Genomic DNA, 27013 nt, shown 5'->3' with positions numbered 1-27013 from the left:
TGTTTTCATATCTCCCTGATCTCCCATGCACATAGGGAGACCTAAATACCCTAACTCTCAATTCCTTCCTATCCATCCTTATAAGCTACCATGAAATCTGTCTGGTACCAATTGTTCTCATGTTCTGCCTGGCCACCTATGCAATCATCTGAGTGTCTGGCAGGTCATATCTTTGGTTGCTGAGTATACTGGAGAGGAAAAGTAGAACTCCGTTCTCCCAAGGCTCCTAAGATTTTATAATAAGTTCTTGCATACATGCTCTGACTTGAAATCAAAACAAAAATAAAATGCTGAAAATAATAAAATATTAGCCGGATACAAATATGTCTAGGTCAGATCTCTTTAGTACCTTTCTCAGGAAACCAAATTGAACTCTTAAGTTTAAGATGTTTAAGCATCTCATTTGTCATTGTATTCTATACAGCTATACTATGTGTTGATGACTCCATAGTAGATCTGGAAACACTGGAAGCACTATATGAAAATGTAAGTAAGTTTGGGTAAAGCTGTGTTTAATCACCATAGTATTTCAGACACAGAATTAAGTAAAGTTTTATTTTTATGTTTAGTCATTTTAGGCTAGAGACATTATATAGAAAAAGCCTTTAGGGAATTTAACAGTAATAAAATAGGTAACGTAAGAAAATACTCATTGACATGCTTCTTTCTCTTGCTGGCGTACTTTCTTAAATGTCAGAAATTTAAAACAGTGGGCTGTTTTGGGAATCAGGTTAAAATGTAACAAAAGGCATAACATCTAGTGGTTTTCTCTCCTGATCTGCCTGAAGAACACTGTCCTTACTTAAGGCCTATTTTGTGCTAACATGCTGAATTTTTCTCATTCTAAATATAAGTGGCTAAAGCAGTTAACTTGGGCTAGTGCATTGCTGACTTTACCCAAGTTGCTCTGTAGACTAAGTATATAGCATTTATGACATGTATGACTATGAAGTTGCAGGAAAGAATACATTTACACTTGACTATAGGATACCAGAGATACCTCTCTGACCTAAACTGTGTGAAGCATCCTGTAGCAATATTTGCAGTACTGTATTATACAAGGATGCTCTGCTTTGTGTCCATTGGTAGTAAATGACACCACAAGGCAATGAATCAATTTATCATAGATCTCTATTCCTCATTCTTTTGCATAGTCTAAATGTTTTCCAATAAAAATATGATTGTTACTTGCAGATAAACAGGTAAATTAGTATTCTATTCATTTGTTATAAATTAGTTATTAATAGATTTATATTAATTCACTTAGAGAGCACAAAAGGATGAACTGGAGAAAATCAAGCAGTATTATCAGACTTCAAAAGAGGAGGAACTGAAGCTTCTGGATAAACCAGAACAGTAAGATTATTTTTCTGTAATATTTGATTGTAATATAGTATAGTTCTTGATGATATGTTAAAAGGGATCTTGATAGACACTTTTGGGTAGCTAATTTTCAACTTTTTTGTGTATGTCAAGGCATGATATAAACTTTGCCTTTATCACATAACTTTTTTCAGACATGACAGATTTTACTACAACTTGGACCACCAAAACTGATAAAATTTGTAGCCTTGAATCAAAAAAAATCTGTTCCCATTCTCACATTTATAAAAGGCTTATCCTTCCCTTAGAGCTTTTAGGGCTAAATTAACGTGTCATAAAGCAGGGCCAGACTGATTTTGGTTGTTGGTTATTTGAAACAGCTACACAAACAGAGGGTTTTGGTGAGTCCTGTGACAAAGACACAATGTACACTCTGGTCATGCTAATTGAAGACCTACAAGGCTGATTGCACAGTACATCTCCTGCAACTGTTCTGGGCACTGACAACTGTTAGGATGAAAAACTTCTTCAGTATTATTCCTTCTGTTGTAATAAACCTTAGACCAATGTGAAAATCACAAGAATCCATGAGCAGAATTGTAATCCTGAATTTTATTTTAGTGTATCAATTTGATTTCAGATTTTGGCCTACTGGTGGTGTTTGTCTTCTGCTACTTTTCCCTTTTTACTTCCATCATTTTCTTCTATTCACAGTGCGATTTCCTGCTCTGAGGCCTCTTTGTCGTCTTGCTTCCTTTTCCCTCCTGTTTATTGTTCCCTTTTAAGCTGTCTTTGCCATAAGAAAGGCTAGGGCGAGGAAGAACTGAAACAGCAGAGGTAGTATGTGACTGGTCGATGTCAGAAGTATTGACTTTGCATACCTTTTTTTGCCATTAAAATGTTAAGTGGTGAAGAGCAGATTCTTTTTTCTCTTTCTCCTAATACAAGTCAGCTAAACACTCATTTGTGACTGTCCACTAGGGAATAGGTTAATTTTGGGAGAGGGGGCTGTCATGCTTGATTAAGAGTGGCTATCATTCTTCAGTAAGATTTAGATGACAAGTATCTGTAAAGTGTATATGCTAGCTTGTTCTTGCATCCCATATCCATGGCTTTCATTGCATTGTCTTGGGGCATAAGAATACATTGTGTGACTAGTTGATGTTTTCCAGAGCTCGAATCTTTGGCAATCTGTTTGCTGTATGTCCAAGTGAAATAAATATTAATGCATTTTTTGTTCTGGAGAATACGAATCTTGTAGAACTCCAGAGTTACAAAAGGTTTGTCTGTTTTTGTAAATTAGGGTGAGTAAATGTCAATCTTAAACACAAAGTTGGATTTATGCTATCATTGTTCCATAATTAAAAGTAAAGTATTGTAAATAAAGCAGTTATGCCTGATCATTCAGAGTGAAATACTACCACCAAAGTCGAAAGCTACTTTTCATCGATTATTACTCTTTGCATAATAAATAAGATTCTGCAAGTCTTAATTAGCCCATTCCTACCCTATTATTAAACTACATGGGTTAAGAAAACTAGCTTTTCAAAATGTTACCTCAAAGACAAAACAATTTGCTGATGGTACACATACAAATTTTATTGGACTTTCAAAATAATGTCCTTTTTGAAAGCTCATTAGATCAGGTGTTGCCGGTTTTGTTGTCAGCCTTTAAATCAACCTAAATTCAGAACTAGAGATTTGTTGGAACCGTACTATACATATTAAATCAATAAAAGATTAAAGACAAAAAATTGCTAAATTGTATGTATGATTAAAAATATTTGCTACAGGGCATAAGCCTCATGTATTTTCTTTAATGAGGATCAGAACAAAAAGGCAAACTAAACCATTTATCAAATGGCTGGAAATACTAGCAATAGGCAGTCATGTAATGAATTCATTGACATGAATTCACTGAAGTCTAAAGGAAACATTTGCCATTTTTAAATGCTTGGATTACAAGTAGAAAGATTTATTGGTATCACTGATGCTCTCCTGCACATGTGATTTTGATTTGTTTCACTGGCATGTTTAATTTGCTATTGTTGGCAAAAACTGTAATTATGACAGCAACATGACAATACCCCCCTAAATTGTGCTTTATGATAATAGTTGTTAAAATGCTAATATTCATTATCATGATAAACATTTATATGCACAATTGACCACAATTTTGGGGATTGCTAGCAGGATACAGATGCTTTAGCTAGTTTCCAGGAAGACCCTTTTAGTTGTAATATAAACTCTCTGAAGTCCTCTCTGCTGTGAAAGAAATGCAAAGGAAAGAAGTAGCAGCAAAATATGGTATTGAGCTTTCCTGGTTTGTGTGTATTATATGTATATGTTTGAATTCAGTAATTAGCTATGGTAATTGCTGTCCAAGTAATGCCATTTGCTTTCTTTGAAGACTGCTTTCCTTTGACTTCAGTTGAAATTCTAGTGGCTTACTTAGAAGCTTGAAGGATCAGATACACCTTTTCCCAAAAAAAAAAGAAAAAAGATGTTATATTCTTCAAATGTGGATAAATGTGAACTGATAAATAGTTTACCTCCAGAGAATAAGCCTTCCTTGACTATCTTCTGGAAGAATGTTCTGTTACACTAGCGACATGGTAATATGACTGGCTTGAAAGTACTCTTAAGTCCTTTACTACAGGATTCTGGTAGGATAAAAGAGTTCTCAAGTAAATGCCTTTTTTTTATTACAGTTTCTACAGGAGAGGAGTAGAATGGACTTCACAGAGATGAACAGCAAATTCTCTGTTTACTTTAGGCCATAAGAAGTGTAACAATGAGAACCACGTCAAAAAGCTGGGTCACAGTCATCCTTATTTTAAGTCAAAATAATACTTTTCTCAGATTAAAATTGCAAAAATGGCTGAATTAGAATATTTTTTTTCTCTCAAAAAAAATTGGTGGTTTCTCTCCACCTGAATTGGTGGTTTATCTGTGATAACCACAGATTCACACCATGATTTTGTGTTTCGTAACTACATTTGTAATCACTAAGATTCCTTTCTGTGATGGATTTCAGTTATAAGTGTTCTGTCTGGATATTTACACTGAATACTTTGAATTCCAAAATCTGGAGACATTTTCTTTTTATGCTGATGCTCTTCTAAGTCTTGGCACAATTATGTTGTATTCCAATGACCAGCAGTGTAGGAAATAGTTGTCTTTTCAAAGGAAGGGAAGAATATCTGTCATTTGGTTTTTTAAATTTAAACTTTTAAAATGTATGTACGTTAGAACTTCAGTGAAACAATTTGGGTTTTTCTTTCTTTTGTTTCTCTTACACAAAGTGCAAAGTATCCTCTTTTTCTTTTTTTTTCCTGGCAATACCATTCATTCTCAATAGGAAGCATTTTTATTAATACCAGCTTGGCATTTCTTTTTTTCCCCACTGCGTAAATGTAAGAGCCAAGCTGGGCCTCCCCAATCCTTCTCTCACAATAGATTATTTTCATCAGGCAAGAAAGAAAAAGAAGGGAAAAAAAATATATATATTCCAATTTAAACATAGTATTTCACACCAGCCACAGGTGGATTTTGCTGGTAATTTAGACAGCCATTATGCATTCAGCAAAGCATTGCATGCATGAGAAATTTATAAAGCAGATTTGAAGCTAGTGATATTATCTATTATGAAAAAGAAATAATTTTGAGAAATCAGATGTATTGGCTTAAATAATTAAAATAAATTAATTAAAAATGCAAGCTAATAATGGTTCCCAGAATTTCCCATGGTGTAGAAAGATCTTTATGGCATTGCATTAAGGGGTATCTAGGGATATCTGTAAACATGAGGTTAGAAGAATGTTCTAAAGTGATACTGGAACAAAAGACAGCTTGTTTCTGGATTTCAAGAAAGCATGTGTATCTCTGAAATCCTAGACTCAAAACCCACAAAGCAAATCATGCAAACTCTGTATTATAAGAAATGCTAAAGCTTCTTTTATTATTTAGCCAAGCTCTTACATTTTAAACTGAAGAAGAGAAAAGGGCAGAATTACTCATGCCTTTGAGATGCTTTCATTTTGTCGTATCCGAACTACAGTTGTTGAATATGCTTCTATTTGGTTTTATTTACGAAAGAGTTAAAGGAAGAAGGCTGGAGTAGACTCACAAGTAAAGTGTGTTTATGAGGACAGATAAAGAGCAAATAAAGAGTTAGTAACTATGCTGAACAGTGACTGAAGAGAGATATAATCTGCAAGTATTATAGAGCTAAATATACGGCTAGGTGCATCACCATAAAACATGCTGCTATATAATTGGAAGTGTGGTGCAAATTAGTAAAATTTGCTGAGCATCAGAAGAAATTTCTTGGCAGACATTTTATATTATGAAATAATGTTGTAGGAATATATTGAGTTCCTTATTGCTGGGCACATTTTTAAAAGAAGCAAAAACACATGAGTGAAAACATTAAATAAATAGTGTTTCTCTAGCTCTTTTCTTTTCTTTTCCTTTTTTTTTTTTTCCTTTTTAACCTGTGATCTAGGTTTATGTCTCTTCTATTTATTATTATGCAGCTGTAATAGTGGATTAATGGATTCATGTGATAATGATTAATGTTTTGCCTTTTTCTTGATATTAATAGGATTTCTTAGCACATTGAGCATAAAGAATGTAACAATTATAAATTCTGTTACATTTGATTCGAAGAAGGAAAGATTGCATGTATATTTCATTATACTACAGCTTTGATCCATTATTGTACCCCACAGAAAAGAAATATAAAGATTCATTTATACTTTTCTTTTTCCCACAGATTTTTATATGAGTTATCTCAGATCCCCAACTTCACAGAACGAGCTCAGTGTATTATCTTCCAGTCAGTTTTCTCTGAAGGGATAACATCAGTGCACCGAAAAGTTGATATCATAACTCGTGTTTCCAAGGTGAGTCCTAATGAAAGCTAAATAAAAACAGAAATATGCTTCCTTTTTTACCATAAGTGGTGAACCTTAAGCCTGATTATTGGCTATTCAGGAAAATAATATATTAAATTTCTTAGCAGCTTATAAGAACAAAAGGAAGAGGAAAGAAGGAAGGTGAGTTGTATGTGACGCCCTATGCTCTGCATAGGAAAACTGATTTTTATTTGAATGGAAGATTTTTATTACTTTGCACATTAAGTGGAGTGATAGATAATCTCCATAAAATAGAAATTGAATATCAGACTAGCTTAGTACAGAGCCTTGTAAACTTACTTTATTTTGCACATCACTGTTGATGCCATCCACAGTAGATGCCTATCACGTTTATTAGCTTATTAGTTTCCACTGGTATCTGTTAGCCCTAATATTGCAGATTTTTTAGTACCTGACAAAGCTTTACCTAAGATTTCTATACTATGAATGATTAAAGACAGGATTTTTAAATTCTAACAAATAAAACATGAAAAGTAGAATGAGTTAAGAGTTAAAGGAGAAATTAAATAGTGACCTAAAGAATAGCATCCGGACCTTTTTTTTTTTTTTTTTTCAAATTTAGAGATATAGCTTTTGCGGTTTGCCTTCACAAAGTGCCCATGTTCTGCCTCTTTGGATTTCTTTGCATACTCTAATGAAAATAGTTACTTAGTGTTTTTTTTCCAAAGGAGACATAAATAAGGATTCAGTTTTGTATGAGGTCGGGGAAGTGGAATTGCTCTGAGTTTACTTGTGAGGAGCTCACACTACAACTGATTTATCTAGTGTGTAGTATAAGGTGTACTATAAGGCTACATATTTAAGAATTAGGCCAATGGCCTCAGGTTCTCAATTGGCAAGATAGATGTCTTTATATGTAAAGTAAAATAATTTATTAGTTATCCAATGTGTTTCTAGATTTCTTTTCCATTTTGAGGCACAGTAACTTAGTCCTTACTCCTGGTATGTCTGCATTAAGCGTGGATCCAGACATGTGAGTTTCCAGAGCACCAAGACCAAGGAGAAGCAGACTGACTATGACAGTCTGAGTCTAACCTAGTGGCAGCAAAAATAGCACATCTCCATTTGACTGTGCGTCATGCAAACTCATGATAAACTACCTCATCAGTAAGATTTTTAAAGGCTACTAAGAATGCTTAGTAATCTTTGATGCATCTTTTTTTGTCATCTCCATAGTATATGATGCCATATAATTTGCTTCATATGGATTAAGTTAAAGATAGTATCTTAGGCAGATACAGTCTAATAAATGTTCCTCTTAAATGTTTGACTCTTGTTCTAGTTTTAGCTTTCTTTCCCTACTGGAATGAAAACGCAAGAAACAAAACTTCTAGCATAAATAAAATAAAATAAGCTTTTTGTTATATTAGTGATTAGAATTTTTGTGCCAATAGAAGTTACAGACTATTATCCTCTTTCCAGGCTTTGCTGAACATGACAAGTGTGAAGGAAATTTTAGGTTTGATTCTGGCTTTTGGAAATTATATGAATGGCGGGAATAGGACCCGAGGTCAAGCTGATGGATTTGGGTTGGAAATACTCCCCAAACTAAAGGATGTCAAAAGCAGAGTAAGTACTAATTTTTAATTAAAGATAATTTTTCTCAAGTGATATTTTGTTCCATCATCTGTCAAAAGTTAGTATTTTCTTATTTTTTACCATTCTTGCTTGAAGGAACAAGGCACTTTGTACCATTTTCTTGATTTTTCTCTCCCAACTTTTCAATTTCTCCTGCACATGTGCTTATTTCCATAATCTGCAATTTCTCCTACTCAGTACTACTAGGATAATTGTCTTATGTGAGGACTTCTATGTGTCTCTCTTACTAGTAGGGATATAATTACAGTAGGATAGAGAGAAGTGAGAGAGCACAGACTGCTGAAGTCTTCTCCAGTAAGTGTCCGCATTCTTTTTTCTTGCTCTTAAGGTAGATCTATGTGAGTAAAAATATTTTAAAAATCAGGTTTAAAAGCAAAGTATCGGTGAAGGTTCAGTCTAACATATACACTGCGGAATTATACTTAAGGCATATAAATTTATAATATACAGGATTTTAATCCTCTTCAAAGAGGCATGTCAGACCCAGCAAGATATTTTCAGTCTTTTTTTTTTTTTTTAATTGGCAGTTAAATGGATGTAGGGCATGAATTCTGAATGGCATACACAAGAAAATACTCATAGATGGCAGTTAATTATTTTGTCAAAAATTGAGAACTAGCACATTTTTGATTAGTCATGCTAGGATCAAAGTTAGTCTCAAACAAACTCTGGAAACCTTTTGAGGTGAAATTGCTTTGTTCCTTATTTCAGTAGGGCAGAGGAGGAGGTGTTAGATAATGTAGGCAATGGAAGTACTAGGTATGCCAGAGCATACCTAGACACTACATGGATACATGAAACAGCAATGAAGTGCTGTCTTGAATTATAAGAAATGTAGATATTAAGCTTTTGTTCCCAGTTATGCTTCATGTATGTAAGAATGTGTTTGTGTGACAGGCAATGTCTAGGGAGCTTTTGTTCCCAGTTATGCTTCATGTATGTAAGAATGTGTTTGTGTGACAGGCAATGTCTAGGGAGCTTTTATTCCCAGTTATGCTTCATGTATGTAAGAATGTGTTTGTGTGACAGGCAATGTCTAGGGAGCTTTTTATTTTATTTGTGAATGCCAACATTAATAATGTGTAAAAACATATTTAATGAATTGTCCAGTTAGCAACTGTATTAATGAAAGTTCTATGAGTCCTATGTTTCCTAAAGACATTGAGGTGCTGGAGCATGTCCAAAGAGCAAGGAAACTGGTGAAGGGTCTAGAGAATAAGTCTTACAAGGAGGGGCAACTGGGGTTGTTTAGCTTGGAGAAAAGGAGGCTCAGGGGAGGCCTTAGCACACACTCTGTAACTACCTGAACATAAGCTGAAGCGTGGGGGCTGTCGATCTCTTTTTCCAAAGTAGCAAGTGATAGCACAAGAGGATTAGATTGGATATTAGGAAAAAGATTCTTCACTGAAAGGATTGTCGAGCATTGGAACAGGCTGCCCAGGGAAGTGGTTGAGTGACCATCCCTGGAGGTATTTAAAAGAGGTGGAACTTAGGGACATGGTTTAGTGGTGGATTTGTCGGTGTTAGTTTTACAATTAGGACTTGATAATCTTAAGGGTCTTTTCCATCCTAAATTATTCTATGATCCTATGATTCTAATTCTTACTAATTCAGACCACTTTTCTTCCAGTCCCACTCCACGGACAAGACTCAGTACAAGCTGCAGCTAAATTAGAACCAAGCCAAGTTTCCTAGTATTCAGGTGTTCATTGGTTGGCCAGCTGCCATAAAGAAAAATGTAAAACTACTGAGCTTTGTGTGGCTTTTCTCAATAGAAGTGCTAATTTTAGTCTTGCTCTTCTATCTAACCATAAACTTGTAAGAATTTAATCATCTCTGGGACTTTCCAATTTGTCTGAATTTAGCCAGCATGTTCCAAAATTATGAATTATGAAAAGGAGTGACAGATGTACAATATAATTGCATAAGACTTCTTCCTTAGCAAAACAAGCTATAAAAATACAGTATTTACAATTCCCTGGTAGCCAAAATAAATATATTATTCGTTTACACTAGTCTCCAAAATGCATAAAAAATTAAAGGGGCCAACTGCTACAGGCAGACATGAAACCTCAGAATTAATTGGTAGACCATATTTGCAGGAAGAAGGATGCAGGGTCTTGTATAGTTGAACACTAAAGTATCCTTCCTGTGTTCCATTATTCCCTTTTTTGGGAATTGCCAGCAAGAGTATTGTATCTAGGTAAGCTGAATTCCAGGAGCCAAGGTAAAGTATCAATTTTAAATATCTCTTACTTCACATAGAATCATAGAATCATAGAATCGTAAGGGTTGGAAAGGACCTTAAGATCATCTAGTTCCAACCCCCCTGCCATGGACAGGGACACCTTGCCCTAAACCACGTGGCTCAAGGCTCTGTCCAACCTGGCCTTGAACACCGCCAGGGATGGAGCATCCACAACCTCCCTGGGCAACCCATTCCAGTGCTTCACCACCCTCACTGTAAAGAACTTCTTCCTTATATCTAATCTAAACTTCCTCTGTTTAAGTTTGAACCCATTACCCCTTGTCCTACCACTACAGTCCCTAAGGAAGAGTCCCTCCCCAGCATCCTTGTAGACCCCCTTCAGATACTGGAAGGCTGCTATGAGGTCACCACGCAGCCTTCTCTTCTCCAGGCTGAACAGCCCCAACTCTCTCAGCCTGTCTTCATATGGGAGGTGCTCCAGCCCTCTTATCATCCTCGTGGCCCTCCTCTGGACTCGCTCCAACAGCTCCATGTTCTTTTTATGTTGAGGACACCAGAACTGTACACAGTAGTCCAAGTGGGGTCTCACAAGAGCAGAGTAGAGGGGCAGGATCACCTCCTTCGACCTGCTGGTCACACTACTTTTGATGCAGCCCAGGATGCGGTTGGCTTTCTGGGCTGCAAGCGCACACTGCCGGCTCATGTTAAGCTTCTCGTCAACCAACACCCCCAAGTCCTTTTCTGCAGGGCTGCTCTGAATCTCTTCTCTGCCCAGCCTGTAGCAGTGCCTGGGATTGCCCCGACCCAGGTGTAGGACCTTGCACTTGGCCTGGTTAAACTTCATAAGGTTGGCATCGGCCCACCTCACAAGCGTGTCAAGGTCCCTCTGGATGGCATCCCTTCCCTCCAGCATATCAACCGAACCACACAGCTTGGTGTCGTCGGCAAACTTGCTGAGGGTGCACTCAATCCCACTGTCCATGTCACCGACAAAGATGTTGAGCAGGACCGGTCCCAACACCGATCCCTGAGGGACACCACTCATTACAGGTTTCCAACTGGACATCGAGCCATTTACCACAACTCTTTGTGTGCGGCCATCGAGCCAGTTTTTTATCCACCGAGTGGTCCATCTATCAAATTGATGTCTCTCCAATTTAGAGACAAGGATGTCATGTGGGACAGTGTCGAATGCTTTGCACAAGTCCAGGTAGATGACGTCAACTGCTCTGCCGCTGTCCATCAGTTCCGTGGCTCCATCATAGAAGGCCACCAAATTGGTCAGGCAGGAAAGTCATTTGTTGTCACATGAGCCTAGAAAGTTAGTTGATACAGTTTTTTTTTTTTAAAACATGTAGCTCACCACTTCAAAATCTCTGTGTTTTGTCTTATGCGAATATACTTTAAACCAAATGAATAGGTTTGGTAGTTTAGCAACAGATGTATTTCACTCTAAAGGGTGATTAAATATTCATAGAATCATAGAATCATAGAATCATAGAATAGTTAAGGTTGGAAAGGACCTTAAGATCATCTGTCTCCAACCCTCCTGCCATGGGCAGGGACGCCTCACCCTAGACCATGTCACCCAAGGTTCTGTCCAACCTGGCCTTGAACACTGCCAGGGATGGAGCATTTACCACTTCCTGAGTCACCTCAGTTCCTTTTTGTTGCATGACCTGCAACAATGTCTTCCAAAACTGTTATACAAACAGAGTGGCTTTGTCTGTATGACAGTGATGACTTGCTTAGTTAAGAATTTTGCTGTTGTATGACATTAATAAAATATAATGTGCTGCAGGCTCCAATATAGGCGAAGCAGCTCCTTACAGGAAGTCAGACATTGTTCACATACAAATGTTTGTCCTGATATCTTCTAATATACAATATGAAAATACTTCAAAGTATTTCAAAAAACTTCAAAGACATTCCAGACATAATTCCCTATATTATGATTCTTTTACATTGCTGAACAGTACCCTGCAACACGTAAGTTGCAGTTTTGCAATTTCCCTTTAGTTCATCTGGCCTATGCTGACCCAATGACATAACAAAATAAAATGATGTTGTGTTGCATGCAGGACCATGGAAATTATGATTCCACAAAGTGAGTATTAAAATTCATATTTAGAAGGCACAAGGGCATGAGATATGTACTTGTTAGGTACATGATGTCTGGTTTTATATTTGGAGTAAAATATGAAAAATATTTATGCCTCTTTCAGATCCTCATTGTAGATGAATTGAGACTAGAGAACTCAAGAAATTCAGTTCATCTGAATACATCTGAGGTGGCTGTAATATTTAGTTAATATTATATTAAAGAATAATATTATTAAGTAATACTTTTAATCAAGTTAATATTATTATTCAGTAATGCCTTGTATTATTAAAAAAAGATGTGAGGACAGCTTCTCCCGGTGGATGTTTTCTTAGAACCAAAAGAAGCTCTAGGTCCTGTGCTGGTACAATCTGTGCTTTCTTGTGTTATGAAAGATTGATTTTTTTGGTCAGTAATGCTAGGGCTGATGATATTGTGAGTCCTATTTCTCATGGCAATATAAAATAACAATAATAATAATATATTTATTTTCAAATTGAGTAAATTTTCACTCACTTGAGCAGTGTTAATAACACACATTTTTAATAATACATTTATTTTTTCCTAGGATAATGGTATTAATCTTGTGGATTATGTCGTCATATATTACCTACGCCATTGTGATAAGGTAAAAGATTCATTTGCTGTATTGGTCTCTCCAAAATTAGGTTTCTTTAAGATATTGTAAAAGGGTTTACATTAGCTTTTTAAAAATCTGAACATAGCAGCACTGATGGAAAAATAAAATCCATTTCTTTTGCTTTCATATAATGGATGTGGACCTCAGTAGGTCTGACATTTGCTATAGGTTTTATGATAAGGCTTTGGAAAATTTTATAGTAATGATTGAACTGGCTGCCATTGTTACCTGTGACTGCAGCAGACTGGGCAGGCAATCTCCAGTCCTGTCTTCTTACATCCTGGTTACTCTAATGTTGTAAATCTTGTTCTGATGTGATGATAATGGAAGACAGAAGCATTATTTCTCTTCTCATGACAGAATACTTGGGCAGGTTGGTATCCTAAGATAGATGAGTCAGCTGATGGGGATGAAGTTAGGGGTTGAAAATGTGGGAAGAGGTGTGGCTGCTGCTTTGAGTGAGTTAGTTACATTTATGAGGCTTTTTGATAGATATCAGCAGTAGCCAAAGTTTTTAAGTGGAGAATTTGAACTATTGTCTTTTAATTGAAAATGTCACTGTTAATTGATTGTAAGTATGTAATTGCTTATTTTTGAACCTTTACATAATCTTTGAATCGAAGACTACTGTAATTTTTAACAGCCCTGTGCCTAGTTGAATACAAATAATTTTTTTCCTTTTTTGTTGTTGTTTTTTTCCTTTTTTTTTTGTGAAGACTTTTCTCTGCCCGTGGCAGGGGGGTGGACTAGATGATCTTTAAAGGTCCCATTCCAACCCAAACCGTTCTGTGATTCTATGATTTCTGATGCTGTAGGGTCTGTATGTCAGAAGCCTGTGGAAGAACTCCTGGGGCTGAGCTGTACAGGAGATAAAAAAGTAGCAAGCTAGCAGATATGTAGATCTATAGTTGGTTTTTTGATCCTTTTCTCTTTTTTTTTTTTTTTTTGGAGCAGGGAAATAAAATGTCATTACTTCAGCTAAAGTAACTGCCTTGTAAAAAGCCTCATAACAAAAGCAACTTTATCTAACCTTTAATGTTCTTAGTTTTGGGGGTATTGGCATATGTATGCTGGAGCTAATGCTTTCTAATTCATTGATTTAAATATTTAATATTTCTGCAAACTTTCTACTACAACGTAGTTTTACTTCATGGAATTTTTTAAAACAAAGCAGTTTATCTTCCTTGGGAGGAAATGGACACTGTGTAAATGTCGTCAGTTCTACTTTTTCCCCCCCTGAATGTCCATATCTTTATAATATTAAAATTATTTTTTCCATGGTCACAAAACAATTAGTTTTCCAACCTATGAGAATTTGTTACGTTTATTAAATTAAATCCGTGCACAGGTAGTATTTTAAACTCACTAGTATATGCTTATATACAGCAATGTTATATTAATATCATCTATATACTTGTTAAATTTCCACTGGCGATATTGCTTTGAACCTTGTAAGGTTTTTTATTTTGTTTTATTTTACTTCTGATTTGTTTCTCTTACTGTGCTAAAAATAAGGTGTATACTTAGGAATTCCATACAGACATTAACCCATGGAATTTATTTAGCTGCCTAAACCTTCAACTGTATATTTTTAACTGTATAAAATACTTCAGGCAATATATTAATATTGTTTTCAATTTATGCTTATAAAGTGCGTATATATTTAATGAATCGGGAGAGAATGAAACCACAAACTTTTGGCATAAGATCACTTGTTGCATTAAAATAGGCATTCATGTTATCTGTTTTTAAGAAACTTCTAATCCTTTATCTAAACCTCTATTGATAGAAAATGAACAGAAATTCATCATTGTGAATTGTGAGCTCAATGTTGTTTCATAGTTTAAATTGAGTAAAGTTTGCTTTACAACATCGAAAAGGAATTTTCAACACTCAGAATGGTCAGGATTTCATCTTGAATGGTATATATGTTGTTTTAGCATTAATTATTTTAAATATTTTATTTTGTAGTTTTATAATAGAGTTTCATAGATGTTTAAAAAAAAGTAATTTATTTCACTGCAAATGCATTCAACTTTCATAGTGGCCTTTTTGTTTGTTTGTTTGTTTAGGAGGCAGGAACAGACAAGAGTATTTTTCCTTTACCAGAACCACAGGATTTTTTCCAGGCCTCCCAAGTTAAATTTGAAGACCTAATAAAAGACTTAAGGAAACTGAAGAGAGATCTAGAAGGTAACTGGGAACTTTCACATTTTTTCTGCTAACAACAAAGTGCCATTTAAAATGTGACCTTTATGAGGTTTTCTTATTGCTAATTAGGTTTATAGTGTTGATTCATTTAGAGTTTTTACACTGTGGCACAAATTGCTCACATAAATTAGAAAAAAAAATCAAACTTACAACTTAATAAAAATGTAAGTAAAGATGCTGAAAAGTAATTTTCCCTTTTACAATCAAAAGGCCCCTAAAGAAATCTTTCTGAATTTTCTTTAGTTATATGTGAATTTTCCTCTGGCTTCTCCAGAACTGTATGTTTAACTGTGGATATCTGTTAGTTCCATAATATAAATACTTTCTTCAGTACTTGTATAACAACAATTTAACAGCTACAAGAAAAAGTTGAATACTGTTAATGTAGAAATAAAACACAGCTTGCCAAGGCACAGCAAAGGCAAATATAAAGCTCCAGTTCAAAATATTTTCACCCTGGGACATAAAATAAACATTTAAAAATATTTATTATAAAGAGGGGCTCAGAAACCCAACTCATCTATCAATCAAGGTACTGAGTGAAAATAAAGTAGGAAGGGTTGCTCTCTAAGTATTCCAAGCAGTTTCATTTTTATTTCATGCTTCATGTGACTTTTTAAAATAAATCCAGCAAATGATGACTGAGTATTTTAAGCCTGTCTTTTTCCTTAAGGAAAAGTTGCTACTTATACTGAAGCAGTTTTGTGTGGAAAACGGAGTTTAGTGAGAGAATCTGCATAAAAGCCTGTAAAAACTTCTCCATTTATGTTTAAGTCTCTGCATCAAAATGAAAGAGTTCTTTTAGAATCAGAGTTTAACAAGGTTATTATTTTTAATTCTTTTCAATATATTAGGCAGTGAAAGCCATTACAAAATAATTTTTCCTTACAGTTAGAAATTGCTGGATTAGGTCACTGCCCTCTTTAGGATAATTTCAAAGGTTAACAGTGGTAGGAAAGTATCAGTTGTTGTTTGTTTGACCCGGGCATAAGTAAGTGCTCTATCTCCTCTCATCGCTTGGCCCTGTAAACCCCTTGGCCTGCCCTCTTTTGGGCCAGTTTGTGCAGAAACATGATCTGTGTTTGATCTTGTACTTTTTCAGAATGTAGTCTTGCTGTCATGCATCTTAGTCTTGCAAGATCTACATTGAGGCTGTGATATTCACATCATATTTGTTCTACACTGCAAAGACACGGACAGCAAGTAGGAAGAGCTAAACACTTTAAGTCATAAAATAAAAACTGCAGCTTTCTTACAATCACTAATTTCTAATTTCTAAAACAAATATTCTTAGTTATTTATAGAAAATCTAGAAAAGTCATGTTGAGGTTGTTTTCATAATAATTCTTTGTAAAGATCTATCTGAAACCCAGCCAAACTAATTAACATATACAGCTAATGACAGCAAAGGTTTGAAACAAAAAAGGTTGTGGAAATATTTTCAGAGGTTGGTGTTTTATCACTCAGAAATATGCAGCAGAACTCTAACAAGCATTCCTGTGATTAGTTTCTCTTGTATTTAAACAAAGAAACAATCTCTCATATAAAAATGTTGTATCTCTTTCAAACATTGGCTTTCAAATTTTTTCTTCAGATAATGCTACAGTTTATTTTTAAATCAAAATTTTAATTGAAGAGGTTATAATTTTAACACGTACAGCAAAGATTTGATGAGTCTCTGTAGTTTATTGTAGCCATTAAAAAGTTGTGGCTGCTGGCAGAGTACCAGTGAAAGTCTAAAGCTGAAACAGATGTGAGTAGCAGAAACTAAGTCCAGAGAAGCGTCAGGCCCAGCTATCCAGACAGGCGTGGCCCTTCAAATGTAAATAATTTGAACAATATTAACTGGGGCTGCCTGTGTTATAGGGTACATTGGATTTATTTCACAGTTTGGTTGACTAAGGTAGTCTTAAACAGGTTACCTTGTGAGTGGGATGAGACAAAGGTAATAAATGAAAGAGGGTTTTTCTTGTGTGCCATTAGGGAACAAAATAAAGTTCCTGTTAGTGAGGTCACTTTTTTTTTCTGAGATTTCTCCAGAATAATTTTTTTTAAAAAATAAATATCACCTCTTGTGCCTGAAGTGGCAATTTTGATAGACATTTTTCATAATAGTTGTCATTTAGTATTTAAAAATAATTTTTACTAGTTTATCAAGGCATTCATTTATCTTTCTATCATGGATATTAACATAGAAAAGATTGAGTTATCATGAGTGGCATGTCTTAATGGTGTAAACCTCTGGTTTGAAATACATAGACACTGTGGAACCAAAAGTTCAAATCTAGATGGAGCACAAACCCTTTCATCCTTTTCAGGTAAACAGATTGAGTTCCATACAATTTGCTATTTTGAAGTCTTTCAGATTGGAGTTTAAAGGGACAGACTAACTTTAGTCTAAAGGGATTAAACTAAAGTTTGGCTCAAAAATTCAATCAAATTTTTGGAAAACCTTAATCCGAGAGGTTTTTAACATATATTCCAGAGCAAACTCTGTAATAATGAGCATTTTTAAGTTAAAAAGAATTATAAACAAAAATATGCTTTTAATATAGACTTTTAAGGGGAAAGAAGTGCAAAAGAATGCAATATTAAATAGTGAGATGAAAGTTTTAGAGTGAAATCTGGTTCCACTTTAAGGTCACAGGAAAAATGAATGTTTTCTGTAAGCTCAGGTTTTCACTCCAGGTCTGTATAGTCAGTGTATTTCCAAGGTTTTCAAATATTACATAGTAGAATAAGCAGATACATTTATTGATTTAACAGGTTTTAGCTTTCTAGTTAATCTTTATGGAAAAAAAGGGTTTTGCTTTCCATCAATATTTTAAAATTGTAAAATATCCTATTCCTTGTCTAGGGCAATGTTTTCCACTTTTTCCTTTCCCTATGACCAAGCATGATTTCCCTTCTAGTCTGGCCAGTGCCAGTTGGTAGGTATTCTGGAATAAGCACAGAATGTTTGAAATGTGTAATTGTAAGAAGATTTTTAGAAAGAAAGCCTCAGTATGATTGACTTGTATAAGTTTTACCATGAACCTTTTATTCATCTCTGTTGAACAATCTTAATTATTCAAAATTAGTTACACTGTTGATTGATTCCATCTGTCACACTCATTGCTCTTCTTGGCAATACAGTTCATACAATTTTAAAATGCTGTTTCATTAGTTAAAGGCAATATTAGGTTCCTTTGACTCTATGATTCTATGATGTACTGTAATGTTCATTATAACTTTTTTGTATTCTTGACCTTAATAACTGAAAGAGCAAAGATACATATTGAATGTTTAAAAATGGAAACCAACATAGGTCCACTCTGAATGCTTTGAAGAGTCACACCTTCACTTCTCATAATTAATTAAATTTCCTATGGGATTGTAACATTTTGATCCCACTGAATATCCACATACCTTTTGCTTTCACCTTCATTCATGGCCGTTAATAGAGATATTAGTCGCCATTTTCATACTAATATTTTTTCAGTACTATATATATGTTTAAAATATTTACTAACTTAACTGAGTGTGTATGAATATATATGTAGGTGTTTACACACACATAAACATGACTGAAAGGAAATAATTTATTCTAAAATAGGGACAAGACTTCATAGATCTGCAACCTATAATAATCAGTTTGATATCAGTATTCCAGGAGACATGGTTTTAAATTGGGTGCCTCTTAACCAGTTGACAGATCTGTATCTTGCATATGTTACCCTCAACTTTTCCATATATAAGTAGCGTAACTTCATCAAAACTTAAGCTTATGTCAACCCAATCTTGTAAAACTGTATAATCCTTACAAAAAGATTAAAACGGAAGTAAGTAAAACTATGCTTGAAAAAGTGAGAAATGACAATGTTACATTGGCTGTTTTCACATTGTTTTTTATATGGCAGCATTATAAGCATCTTAAAATTATAGAGAAATGCAGGTTGGTTGATTGATTGGAAGGTACCTCTGGAAGTTCTGTGGTCCAAAGCATTTGAGCAGGACTAACTTCATATTTAGATCAGGTTGTACAGGGCCTCAGCCAGCTCAGTTTTGAATCTAAGGATGGAAATTCCAACACCTCTCTGGGTACCTGTTCCAATGCTGAATCACTGAATATTTTTCGTTATCCCATAGGAGAATTTCCTGTGCTGCAGCTTGTAACTATTGCTCCTTTTTCTTTAGATATGCATTTCTAAGAAGGCTCCATCTTCTATGTAGCTATTCATAAGATAGTTGAAACGAAAAACTAGCTCCTCAGTTGGCTTTCTTGTCACTAGCTTCCTTCAGCCAAGATTGAACATACTTGGCTTCCTCTGCCTGTTCAAGTGCTTTATTTTATTTTCATTCTTGAATGGCATGACCACATGTATTATTTTCCACAAATGAATATGTGTGTATATATATTCATATATACATATTCTTTATCATAGAAACATAGATTTCATAAAAACAGATACCAACATCATTGCTAATTAATACTGTGTCAGTATGGCTGACTGCTCCGCTTAGCTAACTAGAGCAGTCTAAACTGCTGCATCTACATTGCTCTCATTCAGTGCCTCTTCAGGGAGCTCTTTATCACGTTGTATTCCAAAGTGGATAAATGTTACATAAGTAAGACAAGAATGGAAGAGAATTTACAAATGAGAAATGGATGGAAATTGAAAAGGGCCAATCATTCTTGATTCTTGCAGCCATAGACACTGTGAATAGAACAATAGAATCACAGAATGGTTTGGATTGGAATGATTATCTAGTTCCAACCCCCCTGCCATGAGCAGGGGCACCTTCCACTAGACCAAGTTGCTCCAAGCCCTGTCCAGCCTGGCCTTGAACACTTCTAGGGATGGGGCATCCACAACTTCTCTGGGCAACCTGTTACAGTGTCTTACCACCCTCACAGTAAAGGTCTAATCTAAATCTACCCTCTTTTGGTTTAAAACCATTCCATCTTGTCCTATCACTACATGCCCTTGTAAAAAGTCTCCATTTGGCTTTGTGGTAGGCCCCTTTTAGGTACTGGATACTGGGGGTTATGTTTCCCCTTTTCCAGTCAGTGTTAACTTCACTGCACTGCCACAACTTCTCAACTATGAATAGCAGCTTAGCCACTTCATCTGCTAGTTCCCCTTCCTTCCATTGCAGCACACCAGTCATAGGAGCCAATCCCACCATGTCTCTATGGTGCCTATAAGATCATAGCCCTACGGGCATGCACACGTCTCGAACTCCTTTTGTTTATTCCCCCTGCTACATCCGTTTGCATAAAGGGATTTAAGTTGTTCCCCCGATGAAGCTGACTTACTGGCTGACATGGCTGGGATTCCTTTAGAGACAAGGAAGAGGCAACAAAAAATAAAAATAATCAGTTTGTGCTCATTTAAGACTGCAACTCTCTGATTTTCCAGATTTAAAATACTGAACAACATTTGTTTTTGTAAAGAATTATAAGGGAATATATTTACCAATTGGAAAATATACAAAAGCACAAAAGTTTAATCACTATTATTTACAAGAAGGTAATTTAAAATTGTTAAATGTGTGGGTTCCCATCAGAGTCCTCAAACTCAGTTAACGATTTTTGCAACCGTGTCCACTAATTAACTATAAACCATTTTTGCTCTAGAGATTAATTGATGTTTTCGGTTAATAAATTGAGACATTTTCAGCTTTTGTTGGATTTCTGTGTAAGCAGAGATGGAGAAATTAATTGAATGTGTTATTATTTATTCAGATGGAATTATATATTTTGTTCATACATAATATGGCCTTAGATAAAATGTTTTATGGACTAGAGTTTTAGTATAATCATGATACAATAATTATCAATAGGCAATTATTATGATGTTGAGAGGTTTTGTCTATTGTCTGATTTGCTTTATAGACAGTAATGTTACTGGATCATGAAAATTCTAAATATTATATAATTTTGAGTTTTAAATTCCTAAATAATTTGTTTTATCAGTAGACATTTTCAGTGAGAGGTGATAGTTTATTCATTACAGGAGGATAGTATTGTCCTGGGTTCAGCTGTAGCAGTTATTTTTCTCCTTCTTAGTAGCTGGTGCAGTGCTGTGTTTTTGACTTTAGCCTGAGAACAACGCTGATAACACCGATGTTTTAGGTTGTTGCAAAGTAATGTTTACTCTGATCAAGGACTTTTCAGTCTCATGCTCTGCCAGTGAGAAGGGGCATGGGAAGCCAGGAGGAAGCATAGACAGGACACCTGACCCAAACTGGCCAAAGGGGTATTCCATACCACAGCATGTCATGCCCAGTATATAAACTGGGGGGAGTTACCCGGAAGGCCCAGGTCGCTGCTCGGGTCGGGCTGGGTATTGGTCGGTGGGTGCTGAGCAATTTTATTCTCTCCCCTTGTTCTTTCCCTTATCATTATTATTATTGGTGGTAGCAGTAGTAGTTTTGTATTATACCTTAGTTACTGCACTGTTCTTATCTCAACCCATGGGAGTTATATTCTTTCGATACTCCTCCCCATCCCTCCAGGAGCGGGGGGAGGAAGAAGGAGGGGAGTGAGCAAGCAGCTGCGTGATTCTGAGTTGTCAGCTGGGCTTAAACCACAACAAGTACTCAAAAAAGTATCAGAAGCCCTTTTCTAGAATATTTTAAAATAATTGAAGCTTTATTCTAATTTAAATGAAATGTTTTAAGTCAATCTAACAGTGGCTTTGAGACATCTAAATAACATAAAAGTTCCCAGGAAAATTTTCCCAGCAGGAGCAGAGAAGTTATATGATACATTCTGGGAACTAGTCACTTTAATTTTCTTCATATTAATTATACTTTTAAATTTAAAAATTAACCTTAAAATTTTGTGAGTGCAGGCAAATAATAATTTGAACCTGGTGGTGGAACATGAGAAGCCAAATAGGTGCATGTATTATTTCTTTAGACATTAGGGTAAATGGAGCATGTTCTTTTTACCTGGTATCACTGTATTTTTGAACTGTCCAACATTTACATTATATATTTTGAGGCATTGCAGAATAGTGTAAGGAAAAGAGTAAAGAACAGCTTTGTACAGAAGTTGTTTTGTTTTAAAAAGTTGACAAAATTGCAGTCTCCTTCTCAGAGTTTTGTTACCACTAGATGAGATATATTGCAGTTTGGTTTGATTTGGCAAAGATAGAACAGAGGCATTAAAAAACATACTTGTATATGTGCATTGGATTCTATTTTACAATAAGGCTAACATTTTGACAGTGTTCCATCGGTAACGTTTGTAAGCAAATACATGAAGTGCCAATTTTCCTAAGTAAGTGGATCATTTTTTAACATTCCATTGGATTTTCTAGTTTGTGATAATAGAGAATAGTATGGAATGGTTTTAATAAGATTCAGAAATATAACAGAGGAGCAGAGCAATGATGTTTTAGAAGAGGTCATTCCCTGGAAGCAGATGTCTGCATGTGTGCACAAAAGCAAGGGAGAAAGCTTTCTGTTGGTTAAACAATGGCATGCTGTTAATTTTTTTCTTTTATATTTTTTTCTTTGTCTAAAGAATTCTTGCAAGTTCCATGTTAAAAATAATTCTGCGAATGTTAAGACTCTAAAATGAACATTGGAAATACCACAGTTACGATTTTCTGTGCACTTTTCTGTGTGCTCTTTTATAAAAATAAATAAATATATGCGTGTGTTAAGCTTTAGTTACATAACTAGGTAGTATACATCTGGGAGCAGGTAGTGTACATCTGTGAACAGGAGGAATATTGTCCCTATCAATGTGTGTGCTGGATAATGAATGATGTAATTTGGAGAGTGTGGAGTACCAGCGTTGGGAGGAACAGTGACTTCATATTTATGGGCCTCATCATCTTTTCCTGTTTGATGGGAGTATGCAGTAAAAGGAAAGGCAGATTTCTGTTAGAATTGAGGCGGCAGCTTATGTATTTACTGCCAATGATCAAAGATTGAAAGTACATTAATGCAGACTGTGGGATACAAATTAGTAGTAGTGAGACTGATTAGCACTTTGAGAAGTGTTCCTGCTAACATTGTAGGTAGTTTATGAATTTACATGATTTTAAATCTAAGCAGGATGCTCTAGCAGAACTAAAGCCATAAACTTGGTAGAAGAACTAATTAAGTGAAACTTTATGATCTGTCTAGCACAGAAAATCAGAGATCCAGCAGTACAGAGGTAAACAGGAGATCACTTCTCTGGCCTCTACAATTCCAGCTCATAAACTGTTTGAGCTGTTGCCCAGAAATTCTTTTCTACCTGATCCCTTGTTCAGTACACTAAGTGATAGGGTGTTTGTGTGCTTGAAAGGTCTTTTATTTTCTTGCACTGTGAAAATCTTAGTTTATCTGATAAAAAATATTATTACTGCCTCTTAAAATTTTTGTCTTCCTCTAAATTAGCCAGACAAGACTCTTCAATTCCAAAATATTTGGGTTTTGTACTGTTCAGACAGAAGGGAAATGGTCTGATTTCTCGTCGGGTTCTGCTAACACACATTTCTACACTCCTGACAGATCTTAATGATGTGCGGAGGTCTGTATGTTTGGATCTTGACACTAAACCAAACCTTTCTACTAATAATGTGTGCTGGAATCACTTAAGGAATCTTACAAAGACTTGACTGGAAAATTATGAGGGTTTAGTCATTATATTCATTTATATGTGCTGTTCAGTCCCTTGCAGTATGCTTCTCTGCTAAAGGGCATGCTGAATGTAAACTACCATTTCAGAGAGAATACATTAACCAGAGTCTCAGATATGTTGCTATGGTGTGAAAAATATTTAGTTTTACCAGCAATCTTTGTTCATTTCCTTAAATGTATTCTTAGGAAACAATCTTAACAGAAAGGTTTTTAAATGATTTATATAAAATGCTGATACCCTTTGACAGAACAAGGAGCAAAAAAACCCCAACCCTTTTCTTCTAGGTTAGTTGAAACTAATATAGGTTGGAGAGTTCCTCTGCATGCCATCACATACTGTGAAAGTTCAAAATGTTGTTAAACTTAAAAGAAACAAACGGACCCCCTCACAAATCTTAAATGCAAAAGGCAAAGCCAGAATATCTGATCAAACTTGTGAGAATTGCCAAGATGTCTGACTCAGCTTCCAAAAGCTTCCTAAAAGCTGCCTAAAAATTCATTAGAAAAGGTGACCTTTACAGGGTGTTTTGTATGCCACTAATACAGTTACTTCACTTTCCACAGCTTAGGGCTCATCATTGAAATGTTATTCTGTCTCATTATTCGTGAGAGCTTGAGCAGCTAAACAGATATTTGTCTCTATGTGGCACAAAGAAAATGTGTTTCAAACTGACAAAGTTTGCCTATTTAAAGTTTTGCTTATTAGCTTCTAGCCTCTGAAATGGCTTTTTAAGAAAACTGAATTATTAATGTGTGAAGAAAATAACTGTACATGGAAGCACATTCCTTCTAAATTAGCTGAAAATAACTTCACAAAACTATGCAAGCAATCAGTAGGTTAGAATGCTGTACTTAGTTTTATGTGTGCTAACACTTTTTTGCATTATATTGTTGACCTTCATTTCAGACAATAAAAGTAAAACTTGAGAATAGAGTAGCACTACAAGTTTTCTACATTCTTCTCAGATACTTTTTTTCTCAGAAAACTTAACACCCCACTTCATGGCATTTCCCTCTCTTACTAGATTCAAAGGCTTCTGTATTAGTCAACCCAGCTCTGACTAGAGTGTTAGTGCTCAAAACTTTGTATTGCCATCATTGAGATGTGTATTGGTTATTAGTGTGTGTCCAAAAATATGAGTAAAATACTGTCTCTGAAACTTTCCTGAAACTAACCACTTGCAGTGGTTAGAAGTTGTCAAAAGGAATCACGAGAAATCTCTTCCCTTCTTCTCCACATTTATTTAAAATTCTATCTGAAATGAAACACAAAGTTATAAATAAGCACAAAAGCTATAGATGGCAAAGATATAATGGATTATAATAAAGCTAACATTCCTAAGTGTGTACCTGCAGTAAATATGTATCTATATTGCATGTAAGAACAAGAGAATATAACCAAATCCCGCAACAGTGTCCAACAAGTAAACATGCATCTCCAGTAACTTTTGGTATAACTTGGAAAGTTGTTTGCAAGTAAGAAAATTTTAATATTTAAAACATTAAATTTGCTTTAATAAAGCAAATCCAAACAAACTAAAACATGAGGAAGTTATATAGCATTTGCTGAATAATTTAAATTTATACATTTTATCTGAAGTTTATTAGATTCTTATTTGGGTAAATAGGCCCAAGTAGTGTAACAGGCTTCTGCACTATAAAATCATGGATCCTCTGATACAGAAATTTGGGATTATCTAGTGCTACACTGAATTTGTTGTCAGCATGGTTTCAAATCCTCTTTGAAACAGAAAAGGTAAGGGTTCTAAAAAAGAATTATCAAATAGTAACCCTCCTGTCAAAGATAAGTCTGCATTATAACAAGAAAATAAAATAGCAAGTTTGGCAGTATAACCTGCCAGACTCTGAACAGACAAGAGGAGGGGGGTGGGTTATCAGCTTTCACAATGGCATAACTCATGGGGCATAGCGTTAGTGACAGGTTTATAGGAATTCATGGTGTTGATACTTGGTTTCACTGTCAGGATGATTCCTGTAAATGCTGCTTGTGGCTTCTGGTGAGTAAATAGCTAGTAATTTACTGTTATCAACATTAATCTATTTCTGGATTTGCGTTTACTTTTAAAATGGTGCTTAAAAACTCCAAATCCTCTCTGATTGACAGTGAAATGCTCTTTACGTGAAAGTTTGTTTATGGGCAGTGATTCTTTTGACAGATTTACAAGTGTCTGTGGAGTTTTAAGACTATTGCCCAATAGGAATTAAGTGAGAGACATTCTATTTTGTAAATATTTTCACTTATATTGGGGATTTTTAAAGAACTTTTTGAGCCAAGTATTGCATTAAATCTGAAGACAGTGGCAAACTGATAATCAGCAGTTTCCAGCTTTGTCTTAATCTTTTGCTAATGGTTTCCATTTCTGTGGCCAAGATTTGCAGTGGGTGAAGCATGATGTACATGCAACAATTTGTAAGAGCTTTCAAATACTATTGCACACTCATATTTTCTTTTTTTTTTTTGCAATAGCTCATTTAGAATAAACAATTTTCAAAGTAGTGTATTGCATTTAATTTCACGAACATACAGTACATACCAAGAAAATGAACCAAAAGTTTGTTACACTAATGGAGAATTTGCATCTGTTTGAACTCAGTAATGCTGAAACAGGTTGTATATTTTCTCAAATGATTATTTTGGAATGAGATGGTGAGATAAGAAGTGTACTGTCAGATTCCTCAGAATTCCTTCAGATTCCTCAAAATTTCAGAAAGAAATCTATCCAGAAAAAAGGTTTTCAGAACTTACTACTAAGGCCCTTGCCTCAGAATCATTCTAATAAAAACCTTGATAAAATAATTTTCTTTTAAAAAGGAAAGTGTTTCTATTTTAGTGAATATGAGAACAAAATATAAAAAGTTCATGTAATAGTCCCTCAATCATGTTATAGCATTTTTAGCAAAGAAAATCAGAACAACTGATGGAACAGGTCTTTTCAGGTTTTTTCTTTAATGTAATGTTTGGCATGATGTAGTAATTAAAAAAAAAAAAAAAAAAACCAAGAAAACCCCAACAAAACAAAAAAAGACCTATATTTCAAGTAAATTTTTGAGTTGTTTTTTGCTTAAAAAAGAACTTATATAACAGGAAATTCAATGACTGTTAGTTACCAAAAACTTGTGATTATGTTGTAGAACTGAGGCAGGTCATAGTGTTGTGTGGTAGCCTTCCATCAATATTACAATGACAGAAACCAGCTGACTTAATCTGTAGAATTACAACTGCCATTTTAATTAAAACCTTTGGTTTAGCCTTGTCATGAAAATCTTTTTTGTTTTCCAAGTGTGTCTTCATTTGTACCTGACTTACGATTCCTTTCAACACATTTCCACCATTCTTTGCCATA

General features: G+C 35.1%; 1 protein-coding gene across 2 annotated transcripts in view; it reads left to right on the top strand.

Moving 5' to 3' along the window:
* The window catches only part of FMN1 (formin 1), a 133765-nt gene that overhangs the window by 68462 nt on the left and 38290 nt on the right, over positions 1–27013 (top strand). For both annotated transcript variants that reach the window (XM_030484360.2, XM_030484359.2), the window contains 6 exons: positions 425–486; positions 1268–1356; positions 6101–6230; positions 7686–7832; positions 12741–12800; positions 14885–15005. In XM_030484360.2, coding sequence (XP_030340220.1) covers positions 425–486; positions 1268–1356; positions 6101–6230; positions 7686–7832; positions 12741–12800; positions 14885–15005 — 609 coding nt within the window. The remainder of the gene's footprint in view (positions 1–424; positions 487–1267; positions 1357–6100; positions 6231–7685; positions 7833–12740; positions 12801–14884; positions 15006–27013) is intronic.

Source organism: Strigops habroptila, chromosome 4 (genome assembly GCF_004027225.2).
Source record: "Strigops habroptila isolate Jane chromosome 4, bStrHab1.2.pri, whole genome shotgun sequence".
Lineage (NCBI taxonomy): Eukaryota > Metazoa > Chordata > Aves > Psittaciformes > Psittacidae > Strigops > Strigops habroptila.
Note: the sequence above shows the minus strand (reverse complement) of the source record. Positions and strands in the feature narration are given on the sequence as shown.